Below are 12,637 nucleotides of genomic sequence, written 5' to 3'. Positions count from 1 at the left end.
AATGCAAAATATATTTTTCTCTTATCCCCACATTTAGTAAAAAAATGTCATTTTAGAAGTCCAATTTTTTTTTCAAAATCGTTCAACACCGGTCCACCGATGGACTTCTGTTAAACGGTTATTAGGACGTCGTTCAACGTTGGTCCAACGAGCGTTTTTCATTGGATGATTTTGAAACCAACCGTTTTTAGGGGGGAAGAAGCAGGACTAGGAATCGGTCGTTGGTCTCTGAATAAAGCTCTGAATGGATGTTTTCAAAATGTAAAACATTTTCTTCACATAATTTCAAATGTCTTCAAAATGCTGACATGTCTTCACATCTGGCATCCCTGCCCGCGGACCACAACCCGGTCAGCGTGGCAAGCAGAAAGTTAGCAAAAGTTGAGCAAAGCGAAATTGATGCTGGCAGAGTTTCTGCGAGCATTTTGCGCGATTTGTGCGGGAATTCTGGCAACGAATTCGCTCAAATGCAACAACCGTTTCTGACAGAAGCGCTTAAACCAACCGATGCTGCTCATTTTTATCCAGAATCCAGCCAGAAATGTACGGCCAAGATCTCTGCACGCTTCCTGCCACATCTTTGTCAGATGTTTTGCTCGATTCGTGATAAATTCTACCAGGTAGGAATTGCCAGGATCTTTGCACAGTTTATGTCCTAGTTATGCCAGAAAACGCGAGCGAAACCGAGTTCGCCCTAGCTCAACTAACCCGACAGGATACGCGCAGAAATCTGACAGGGCTGCCAAACCAAGACTTACAGAAATCTAGCAGAGCGGTCTCTGCCAGACAATTTGCTCACTGGGAATCAACGAAACCAACCATTTAAAACGGAGTACGACAAAGCAGACCCGCGAAACGTAAACATTAACATCACTAACCAATTACTAAGAAGCTTTCCACCACGTGTTTTTCTTCCTATTCCATCGAAATGTTTCCACCTTTCCGTCTACTGCATCGTGGAAGTACAAATTAATCGCGTGCGCTACTGGATTACTTCGATTTAATTGGATTCGATTTGGGGGTGTAGCTGGTTCAGGAAATGGAGATACCAATGAAGCAATGAAGGTGACATGGAAGGTCTGAATACGTGCCACGCCATTTTTAAACTCCTCTTTTTAGGTTATGGATTTTTGTTTTTTTTGACATGTGTGTGGCTCCGGGTTAAACGTAACTTAAAACTAACCGAACGTAAATTGTTAACTTAACTTTTTTTAAAGGAAAAAACTGGGAAAGGGTCAGGGAATGCTGCGCGAAATTTGCTGGTTCATAATCCGTTTCGTCATTCAAAACCGGATTCCGCGGGGATGCGATTAAATCAAAACAAAACTTATGCATTTCGGCACATACTAGAATAAGTGAGCTTATTTTGGTATTTTTTTAAGGTAAAATCTTACGAAAAAGATTGAGCGTAAACTAGAATTCAAGATAGGCAACTAAACATACGAAAGAGATAGGAAACGAGAACGAGAATTAGTTTGAAAGAAGAGCAAAAACGGAGAAGGTTAAAAGGACAAAGTTTAGCAAACAAAAAATAGTTCAATCTGCAGCTTAGTAATGAAGGTAATTTGCGGGTTACAATGCTACCAACTGGATCCACCCTCGGTAGGATCCGGACGAGGTGGGTCTCAAACTAAAGAAAGCCTAATGAATAGAATGTTTAATGGTTGCGTGAGATAGAGAAATAAGAATGAGCGTGGGCGCCATTTTTCTTTTCTGGTGTTGTCTGCTGTGGCTTAGCCTATCGCCGGTGGTTGGTTGGTTGATGTCTTTACTTACTGTTTTTTTTTCTCTTTCAAGGCAACTGAACTGTGGTCTAGCGCCATCTTTCTTTCAGTTTGCGATCTTTTTTTTTTTCGTCCGAAAGAAAGAGTTCAAATTCATCTGTCGCTTTAAATCCGAGATATATTTTTCATGGTTTCCTTTTTCTTTAGAAAAACGCTAGTTCACATTAATAAGGGACAGATGGCGCTTTTACCGTGGAATTGCATTCGACCTTAAGCTATATAGAAAAAAATACTACTGAATTTCAAAACGGGTACGGCTTTTGAGATTAAAAGTAGTGCAATAAATGTTTTTCAAAACACAAACAAAAGAATGAACCATAAAATGTAAACCGATAAAAAGGAGAGATAAGAGTGAATGAATTTTGTATTACACGATATTATGGGGGAAAAAGACGTGTGTGAGAGCGATGTGATTGGGGAGACAAAAAAAGCAACGGTTGCTTGGTTTAGTTTTGTTCATTAAAAGCGAAATGGGGGCGAAGGCCGGGCCGGGAGGTTTAGCCGTCGTTGTGATTGTGGCATGTGGTAGTTTCGTTCATCGCCTACAGCGCGCGTTCGGAGTGTATTCGAGGGTATCGCTTCGCCCGCATCGCGGCTTCACACGTTCAGCTCTGGGTGCTTGGAGCGACAGTGCATCAACAGTGTGTCACTGCGTGTGTAGACGGCGCTGCATAGACTGCAGGCGTATTTGCCGGGAAAGTGCACATAGTAGTGGTTACGCACGTTGCATACTATTTTCCCGCATAGCAGGCAGCGTTTCCGTTCGTCCAGTGAGTTCACTTTCTCGAATATCTGCCCGATACGGTAGGTCTTCAGCTCTGCAAGTGTAACAGGAGAAAATGACAGACACAGACACACTCACACGCACGTAAAAGGTGAAACTGCGAGCTAGTGTAGATTGATTGGTTGGTTGGTTGACGGGGGGGTGGAGAAAACGGAGGGGTCGTTTGATTCTGTGAAAGTGCGAGCATAAGGCAGCCAAATATCGTTGTTTTTTTGGTGTGTGTTTAAATTCGCTGATTGGGTAAAATGCTCTATTTTTTACCGACATTTTCTTTCTAGCTATTGCTGAGCGGATCTTCTTATTAATGTGAAAAGCGTTTTTCTGATGGGCCAAAGGAAACTAATTTTAAGACAGATTCTATTTCATATACCGTAAATACTGAGCAAAAATATTGCAAGGCATAAGAGATACGTGAAAAATGGTATTTTTTTATTTGTTTTAGTGAAGGAGTAAATTTTTTAATTTGTGATAAATAGAAGATTAAAAAGAGCTTATCGTAGGTAGCAGTCAAAAATACTTTGCTGTTGGTTATTCTAATGTTTTTTTTAACGATAGCAGAGGCAAAACGAATATTGAAAAATTTGTTGAAATAGACAAGAGCAAAGGTAATAAAAAATGTTAAATAACGAGAGAACACAATTAATGAAGACCTTGTTAATTTTTGTTGTGCTCATGTTTCATTCAGTCCGATGTGAATTGATCGTGCTTCAAAAGCTATATCGCGAGCCCTAATATCATAATCGACTTAATCTAAGGATGTTTCATATTTTTATTCTCGAATTAACAGAGGAGCATTGCGATAAGAGAATGATTTTTCATCGAAAATGTAATTAGTAATTTATTTAGAAAATGTTTAATGAGTACCGAGCAAGCAGAAAAATTCAAACCAAGCAAAGTTTTGTTGTTTTTAAATAATACTCGTAAAAATAAAATAAAATGTTAATATTGCTAAATCATTAAATACGAGAAAAGTTTAATTGAAATAATCTAGCATATCCCAGTCGTAGGATATTTTCGTTGATTCCCATCATTATTTTATATTTCATCGACGCCAATCCCAAATTGAAACGTTGTCATTTTTTGTTCCTGACGCTCATCAGTTTCCTCTTGGGAAGAATTGAATTGTCAATAATTGAATAATAATAATAAAATTGTACCTCTAGCCCACGCGCCTGTCTTGCACAGATCCACATACGCTCTCACACACATGCACACAAACGAACATAAATCAACATACTGGCGGCTATCGAGTGTCATGGCGTGGGACCGCCGCGGCATCGTGAGTCGATGCACAGAAATTATCCCATCAAAATTAGGTTTTGTTCTCTAGCGAAAAGCGAACCATGTTTTCCGGAAAAGATACAAATAAATTTTCTTTTCATATAGATATTACAGCGGAGATTTCCCACTTCTCTCGAATTTTCGTTTTATGGAAGCAAACGACTAACTGTCGTAGGTCCAGTAAGCGTTCAACTTGTAAGGCAATCGAAAATGATTGATTTATTGCCTTTTGAAATTGAGTATGGTGTTAACTTCCAATTACATAAGAATTCTCATAAGAACCTATATAAAGACCGATAGTAAATCAACAAATTTGAATGAAGTTTCAATACTTAGGTATAGTGGCTGAGAAGCCAAAATATTTGCATTATAAATCAATTAAAACAAAGCATGGCGCCTGTTTTTTTGTTTCCAATTTTTTGTTGCAACAAGGAAAAGACACAAATATATGTGGACACCTTTACCATCTCAATCACTTATAATATTCAAGGTAATAATTATCACGTCTAGCTCCCTTTTAATTGAAGTGCTTTGACATTTTTGTCTTGGAAAACTATTGAATTAAAATCAACCTTTTTTGTGAAAAGGGTGATAACATACAAACATAAACAAAGTGAATAATTTTTAGATATGCAATTGGAGGCTTCCAAACGCAATAAATTCACCTCACAATTATGACTCTACGATATTACTGGTCCAAAGCTACAGTAAAAATTATAATAGGCCTTACAATATATTTTCTTTGTTTATTTAAGTTGTTTATTTTAATTTTCGCAGGGCGCCCCTTTTTGGATTTTTGGCAATTTCCAATGGTTATCAAGATGCTGCCAGCTGTAAACAGTAACAAGAATATCTAGGACGAATGACGATTTGGTATGAAAAACCAAATAAACAAACAGTAACAAATAGAGCCTTCGCAAAAACCAGGAACTCGGCTGAGATTGATTTTGCTAGGTCCTGGAGGGACTACTAGCGCCCAGCTCCAAAATGGAGGAACGAACATCTGCGACCATAAGCAGCAGGCCAAATCAGACCACTGGACATGGACAATCATAATCTCAAAAATGGTCTACATTCAAAGTAGCCTTTAGCATGCAAAAGGAGCTCCAGCGGTCGTCCCAAGCAGAGGATTTGTGAAGGAATCGAAAGGGGTTGGATTTATCGAAGAACCAACCGGGAGGGGAAACCATAACCACGAGAATCACTAAAAGTTTTCCTCGAGTAGGAGTGCTGTCACCACTTCTGTGGTCCCTGCTAGTGGGCAGACTCCTGAATGAACTTGAAGGTAGAAGTAACGGGTCACACAGACGACATTGTCAGATCATGTACGCGGATTTTCAACACAAAAATGTAAGTTGCTTGACCGTGAAGGTCTTCCAAGGGCAGCCCCGCTCTTTACGATCGAAATTATATTATTTTCATTATTCAAATTTATTTCCAGGGAATAGTAGAAGTTCCAAGCGAGAGAAAGGACACCATAAGGTTATTGTTTCTTAATATTTTCTTCATCAATGGAAATATACGCGATGAGCCAAAAACTTTGGTTAACTAAAACAAGAGGCGGAATATTCACCCACTCATCGGGTGCAACGTAAATGCTTATTCTGTAGCATGGGGAAGCACAAACAGGCGGGAACGTGGTGAGTACATTTTTGAATATCTTAGCTCATATGACTTGCAAATTCTGAATCATGGAAATACCTCCGCGTACAGACATCAGGGTTTGGAAAGAGGTTCTGAATTTAACGATTTGATCTGTCTATCTCAGTTCTAAAGTCTGTAAGAGGCATATCTCGGAGAAGCCGTCATCGGCTCACAAACATATCTGTTTTGACCTAAAGACCGAGAGAATAACTCAATGCTGTCAGGGTCCTGAGGAGAATACTTTAAGACATGTCTGTATATTAGACTGGTTCAATTTTTCACTTTTAGCTCCACCAGGCTTTTCTGATTCCTTTTATGGTCCTTAATAATTGTGCAAATTTTGGTACCGATTGGTAGTGTATACAGACCCTCCAAAAATTTCAAAGTTTATCTGGAAGTTTGTATGGAAAGTCGGTTAACATTGAAAATAAATTCTTAAAAAATCACCTCGTCATTCAATTAATCAGAACACTATATATTTCTAAAGGTAATCTTCTACTGAACACATTCGGGGAACATTAAAAGTTTATGAAAATTCGCTGAGAAAAGTTATTAACTAAAGAAGCAGCATGACTTAAAAGCAAATGGATTTTATTAGTAACCATAGCAACCCTGTTTGAAATATATAGTGTTCTGATTAATTGAATGACGAGGTGATTTTTTAAGAATTAAGAATTTTTAAGAATACTGTATATGTCCTACCTAGGAACGTCTTCAGAGGGTTTACAGGTCAATGCAAAGGCCATAAAGATCTAGATACCAGGAAGCTAATGGACAGTACGATTACACCGTATGAAAAGAGGCCGTCCACCAACCAAAGCATTATTAATAAGGAAGTTCCATGGTAGAAAGCAGCCTTGAGAGAATTAAGGGCGAACACGAAATTATTGCGACACATTCAACAGGGCATAACTTTTTTACCATTGGGTAAAAATCAACCAAATTTTGCACACGTTCTCATTGATGTGTATTGTTTACATGCTGTCAAACTCGAAGTCGTGTTTTTCGATTCAACGAAAATGGAGGTGAACCAACGCGAGTCGAGAGAACAAATTCTTTCCAAACACCTGGAATTTCCTGACCTGTCGCACCGGCAGTTGGGAAAAATGTTGAACATTCACCATTGAACCGTCTCCAGAGTGTTGAAGCGGTTCCAGGAGCGGTTGACGTTGGACCACGGCAAAGGAGCTTGAAGAAAACCGAGACCGAAGAACAAAAAGACGGAGGGAAAGGTGAAGCGGATGATTAAAGCAAATCCCAAACGTCTCAAGCCGTGATGTGGCTAAAAAGATCGGCATGTCGCAGAGCTACGTCCAGAATGCAAAGAAGAGAGCTGGACTACATACATACAAGGTACAGAACTTCCCAAACCGCGATGAGCGGCAACAATCGACGGCTAAAACACGGAAACTCTACGAGAAAATGCTGACAAAATATGGCTACTGTGTGATGGACGACGAAACGTATATAAAAGCCGATTTTAAGCAAATTCCGGGGTTGGAGTTTTTCACCGGCAAGAGCAAGTTCTATGTGGACGACAAATTTAGAAAGAAGAAAATGTCGAAGTTCGCCTCCAAATATCTCATTTGGCAGGCCATCTGCTCTTGCGGACTGAGGAGTGAGCCTTTCGTGACAAAGGGCACAGTAAATGGCGAGATCTACAAATCTGAGTGCCTGGAGAAGCGCCTTTCGCCGTTCTTGCAGCAGCACGACGAAGCTCCGCTATTTTGGCCAGATTTGGCATCATGCCACTATTCTAAAAGTGTCCTGGAGTGGTATGATGCCAATTCTGTCCATTTTGTTCCAAAGGACATGAATCCGCCAAACTGTCCGGAGCTGCGCCCGGTGGAGCAGTACTGGACAATGATGAAGCGGGAACTTCGGAAGAGCAAGAAGACAGTCAAAGACGAGAAGGACATGTTAAGAAAATGGAAAAAACTGAGAAACTGGTACCGGATGACACTGTAAAGACTTTGATGGAGGGCATCAAGCGAAAATGCGTTCAATTTTACACTCAAGGCTCTATCGATTAACTTTTCTTTTGATTTTTGAAGTAAATATATGTACAAAACTACCCCAAAATTTTGGTTTGATTTTAAACATTATAAAAAAATTGGCATGACATTTTCGGTGTCGCAATAATTTCGTGTTCGCCCTTTAAATTGTCGAAAAATCTCATACGAACTTCAGGCACAGTGGTCCGGTACCTAGACTTGTCCGATTTGCTTCAAATTTGGAGCAAATACTCCTGGTAGGACTTGGAATCGACTCAGGGGTGGGCCGATAGGGGTCATTTTTTCTTATCACTTTACTGTCCACCAACCAAAGCATTATTAATAAGGAAGTTCTATGGTAGAAAGCAGCCTTGAGAGAATATGCAGAAAAAGGTGAAGTCCATGCTTAATTAACTCTAAAACGGCAAAAGATACAGTGACAAAGAATCAACTAAGATGTCAGCAGAAGGTGGCTTGACCCAGTACAGCAAAATCATTAGGAAATCTTGGAGAATTTTTCACGAGGTGGACGCATCACCCCTACCAGGATGATTCTCAGCAAAGATCGCTAATCAGATTGGTACACTGAAGCTGGGATGGAATGCACCTCAGAGCAAATAAAGAGCAGAACAAAAACGCTCTTTGCACTTTTCATGCGAACCAACGCTCTTCTCTTTTACAATAAACCTCTTCCTACCGATGTGTGTTGCTCCCATATGCGTGCATTCTACTCCATGGCTGCACACATAGAAGAGTATAAATAAAGGGACTCTTCAGTGTGCATCTTGGTCCCACACGCACAGAAGCAGGACAGACAACAACAAAAAAAACATGTTAAAAACGTTCTGCGGATCAAACTTTATCTGAATAACAGTAGTTTGATTCGCCTTCCTCCCTGTTTGTCAGTGAGGAGCCTCTTCAAAGTGACTGTTTGTGCGAAATTGCGCATCTCTTGGTGCACAGATCTTTGTCCTTTTAGTTTTCAAGTTTCTGTTTGTGCGGGTGTTTTTGTTGTGCTCTATTTTTCGTCGTGTATTTCGCTTTTTGTGCACATAGCAAATGACAAGCCTGCACTGAAAGAACCCTACACACAGATTACCAAAATGAAACAATTGAATTGCTTGTTAGCACTCACTTTCCCACTTCGTACATAAGGATTAAATTTCTCAGCAGGCAACCACCTGATAATGAAGCCTTCGAATCGATTCAGCGTGTGATTGAATCAAAGCGACGATAAGACGATCCACTGTCGAAATGTCAGCGTCGTTGGGAGGTGAAACCATAACCACGAGAATCACTAGGTTCACTCGAGGTTGTCCTCGAGTAGGATTGCTGTCACCACTTCTGTGGTCCCCGCTAGCGGACATAGTCCTGAATGAACTTGAAGTAACTAGAAGTAACGGGTCACACAGACGACATTGTCATTATTGTTAGGAGCAAGCACAATTTCAGAATTAATTCAAACTGGTTTAAACGGGAAATGAAAATGATGCATAAGGGCGAATCTGTGCATAATTCTTCAATAAATCGCCGCAATTTCATTTACAAGGAAAACGAAAGACAACTGAGCCTATTCTTAATGGAACCTCGAATTTGCTATGGTAGTAAAATATTTTGGAGTAATTATAGATGCTAAAGTACTGTGAAATCAGCAATATCAAAATAACTACGAAAAAACCTCAAAATGTATGATGGCTTGTCCTAGTTTCTTTGCCCAAAAATAGGACTTGAATCCTAAAATGACGTATTTTCTTCACCCTGCACCCTTGGTTGCAATGTTTGGGTGACCGAAAGCGGAAAGCAAAAAGGCATCAATGGTTGGAAGAGCGGTTATGTCTGGCAACACACGAGCAAGAAAATCAGCTCCTTCGATGGCATTGAAAGCAATGATAAACCTAGCACACCAACTCCATATCAAAACGGAGGCAGTGTCTTCCGGATACCTAATCTTCAACCTTAAAATGCTGGAACTTATCTAGAAAACATTACACGTAACTATTGGTAGCATGCCGATTTGGCACCTCTTTAATCTTCCATTCGAGGTTGTAATACCTGCCTGTAGGTTGTTTTATACAAAGTGCTGCGTTCCAAACCAAAAGGTCTTTCAAGCGGTGGTATATGCAATTGAAATCTGGGCCAGAAAATGTCTGCTAAAAAGCGAGCTAAAGAGCTAGAAGGTGGCAATTTTCTCGGAGAGCCAGGCCGGGTTAAGAGCTTTCAGCTTGAATTCATGTAACTTCGTATCCAAATATTTTGACAGGTATATACCGAAAACCAAATCAAACAGGCTTCGAAGCGAGAACAATGGGAACACCAGCGATGATCCTAATCTAGTGTTCTGCATCTACCAACATTCCAGACGATAGTAATTTGGTTGTTAAGTCATGTGTATGATCTTTTTCCAATTGTTTAGAACGTAAAATTGTCGAAAAATATTATTTTAAAAATTGAGTTAACAGGGCAGAATCTTTCATTCGACCGCCTTAAACGCTTTGCTTGGCTAGGTTACCTGTCAAAGATGCTAACCCTTGTGGCAAAAAACAATGTTAAGTAAGATTGATATTGTCGAATTTGTATTTGTTTACATTTTACTTTAAAAGGCAATTAACGTTTCGAAGTTATGAATACTGTTACATTTCAATACTAATTCTTCGAAAGGGCTAAAGAGATTTTTGTAAACAAACTTGTTTCGCTCATTATTTGGCTGCCGAGTTCAATTTCATGAAAAATCCACGTCTTTACTCATCGTAGAATCAATTTCAAATGTTTTCTGCGTTGAAATCATTACAGATTAAGAGAAATCAGCTTTGCAAAAGTTTGTTTACAAATCTTATTACCGCTATTCAAAGTTAATATGGATTTATAAAATGAAGCTCTATCGATGCATCTAATGAAAGAAACCTCTATTGAAGGGTTTGTATGTTACGGATTTTCATCATTTTTTTAACCAAGACAACAAAATTGCTTTATTATAAATTTATTATAAATTTGTGCATATTGTAAAGCACTTTCAATGAAAAATTTCCACAGTCAACGGCGATATGTAGTTCGTCTCAAAATGCTACTTTTTCATCGCTTCCGGTGGCCACGATATCCCGCGAATCGCACAACTGAAAATTATGAGATTTAGCAGTAATCGTTCATTGAATGAAGAATTTTGCGGATTTTTATCGAGAATTGTGATGAATTGTCCTATAAAATCGATTATGAGAGCTTTTTCCCCAGTTTTTATAGTTTCGAAATTTCGGAAGAAAAGTTGGATAAGCTTTGGAACGATTCTATCTTTTGTTGTACTGCATGGAATTAATTTCTTTGCCATTTTTTCGAAAATGTTTTCAGCAATGTTGTGTTAAATTTTTGACACTGTACGACATGCATTAATGACAAAAAAATTCGAATACTGTTCGTAAAAAGTGAAAATTTCCAGCCCATCTTGGTCAGAGCCATTTAAAATGGTGCACCAATCGAACTCTAAAATTAGAAAAAGTTTTATCTATAGGTCCCCTATAGATTTTTTTTCTATTATCATTCATAATGAGCTATTTGGAGTGAATGGAGCATCTCCCCAAAAGGCTATACAATACTGAGAAGCAAATATTTGTAAGCTGTGCACGGCTGGTGGATTGCGATTCAATTAGTTTGTGTCGCTCCGTGCCACTAGCAGAGGCAGATTATATTTACTTACGATGATTAGAAAGTAGCATACACTACAAAAATTGGCTTTAAAAACAACCGACCGAAGCTAATTCCGTGCATTGAGCCGCAAATCTTGAACAGCAAGAATTGTGATCTTAGTAGAAGGCTGCTGTTCAAGCGGCAACCGCCAATTTTATCGAAATTTATATTGAGCAAACTCAATATTCTTGAATACACATGAATCGATATCATCGTAGGCATGGTACCCTGTAACCTCATTGTTTTGACATTACAGAAAGTTTGTTTACATAAACTTTGAACTTAGTTCATTTCGCATTTTCCCTCTTTTGAACCAAAATAACAGTAATATTCGAAAAGATTTCTAATATTTTATTTTGTGGTGAAGTTTGTTTTAATTTTATAACAACATTTGGTTCCAATGTGGAACTGATGTTTTGATCGATTGATTGAGTGTATTTAAAATGGCTATAACTTGACCGGTCATTCGCCATTTATTCTAGTTTTGAATAAGTGCCTGGATTTCAGATGTCACACTTCAAAAATCGGATTAGCTCAGCATGAGTGAGTTGCATTCAGCAATAGAAGCAGCTCAGAGTAAATTAACTGGGGGGACTAAAAACATTTTATTTGTATAGGGGGAAAGTAGGTAAAGACGGATATATTAAGTTTAAGTTACTTATTCTACTTGGTCATTGTTGTATTTCTCGCAAATTACACAAACCCTGATTTAAGGTTATGTTCTATCAATCTATTAGCTTACACCGGTAAACTTTCACACGAATAGAAATGAACTTACAGTAATGAAATACGCGCAGTCATTTTTCAATAATTCAAATCGAATCTCAGAATTGGTTCCGTTTCAGTCTAACAAAAATGTATTTAAACTATTCAAAATCAAATCTCCAATCTAATATATTCTGTGAATTTCTCTACATAAAAATACATTAACATGTACGTGGTTAAAGATTCTTTCTGAACTGCGGATAATTCTAACTGTTAAAACCTTAGGTTTGTCCCAGTAGCTGATTTTTGCTCCCAGCTGATTCGGAGCAAAAAAAGCATGCAGTTGCTATATGTCAGCCAGAAATCTGTCAGTCGATTTTCCGGCTGCCGGATGCTTATGTAAATCTAGATCGAAATGTTTCCTAACTAATTTCGAAGTTGATCAACTAGTACACTGAAATAGGAAAACTCCACACCGCGGCGTCACCTATTGGGGGTGTTGGTGAAATCTAATTCCATTTCGCCACAACGTCTAAATTAATCTGCTTTCAGGCTCAAGCGGTTTAGGGTAACGTTCAGTCTGAAACCAGTTGTTGTATTTGAGCTAAAATTTAAGTGAAACCGTACGATATTCAGACATACTGCCACAGACATAACACACAAAACAATACTTTACCCGCTTAAACGGTCATTTTAAATATATTTGTAGTCAGGACTGTGGCTACATTTGCAATCAGTCTTCCCAAATGAACATCGAACACCATGTTCGC

At 38.8% G+C, this 12,637-nt stretch overlaps 1 protein-coding gene across 2 annotated transcripts in view; it reads right to left on the bottom strand.

Annotated features, from left to right (window-relative positions):
* The window catches only part of LOC131685169 (sex determination protein fruitless), a 624,000-nt gene that overhangs the window by 5,349 nt on the left and 606,014 nt on the right, over nucleotides 1–12,637 (bottom strand). The window contains exon 10 of one of the 2 annotated variants that reach the window (XM_058968806.1): nucleotides 2,155–2,602. The exons of the other annotated variant lie outside the window; for it this stretch is intronic. Coding sequence (XP_058824789.1) covers nucleotides 2,382–2,602 — 221 coding nt within the window. The 3' untranslated portion in view covers nucleotides 2,155–2,381. Of the gene's footprint in view, nucleotides 1–2,154; nucleotides 2,603–12,637 lie in introns of those variants that run through there. 2 annotated transcript variants of the gene reach the window in all.

This window comes from Topomyia yanbarensis, chromosome 1 (genome assembly GCF_030247195.1).
Source record: "Topomyia yanbarensis strain Yona2022 chromosome 1, ASM3024719v1, whole genome shotgun sequence".
Classification (NCBI taxonomy): Eukaryota; Metazoa; Arthropoda; class Insecta; order Diptera; family Culicidae; genus Topomyia; species Topomyia yanbarensis.
Note: the sequence above shows the minus strand (reverse complement) of the source record. Positions and strands in the feature narration are given on the sequence as shown.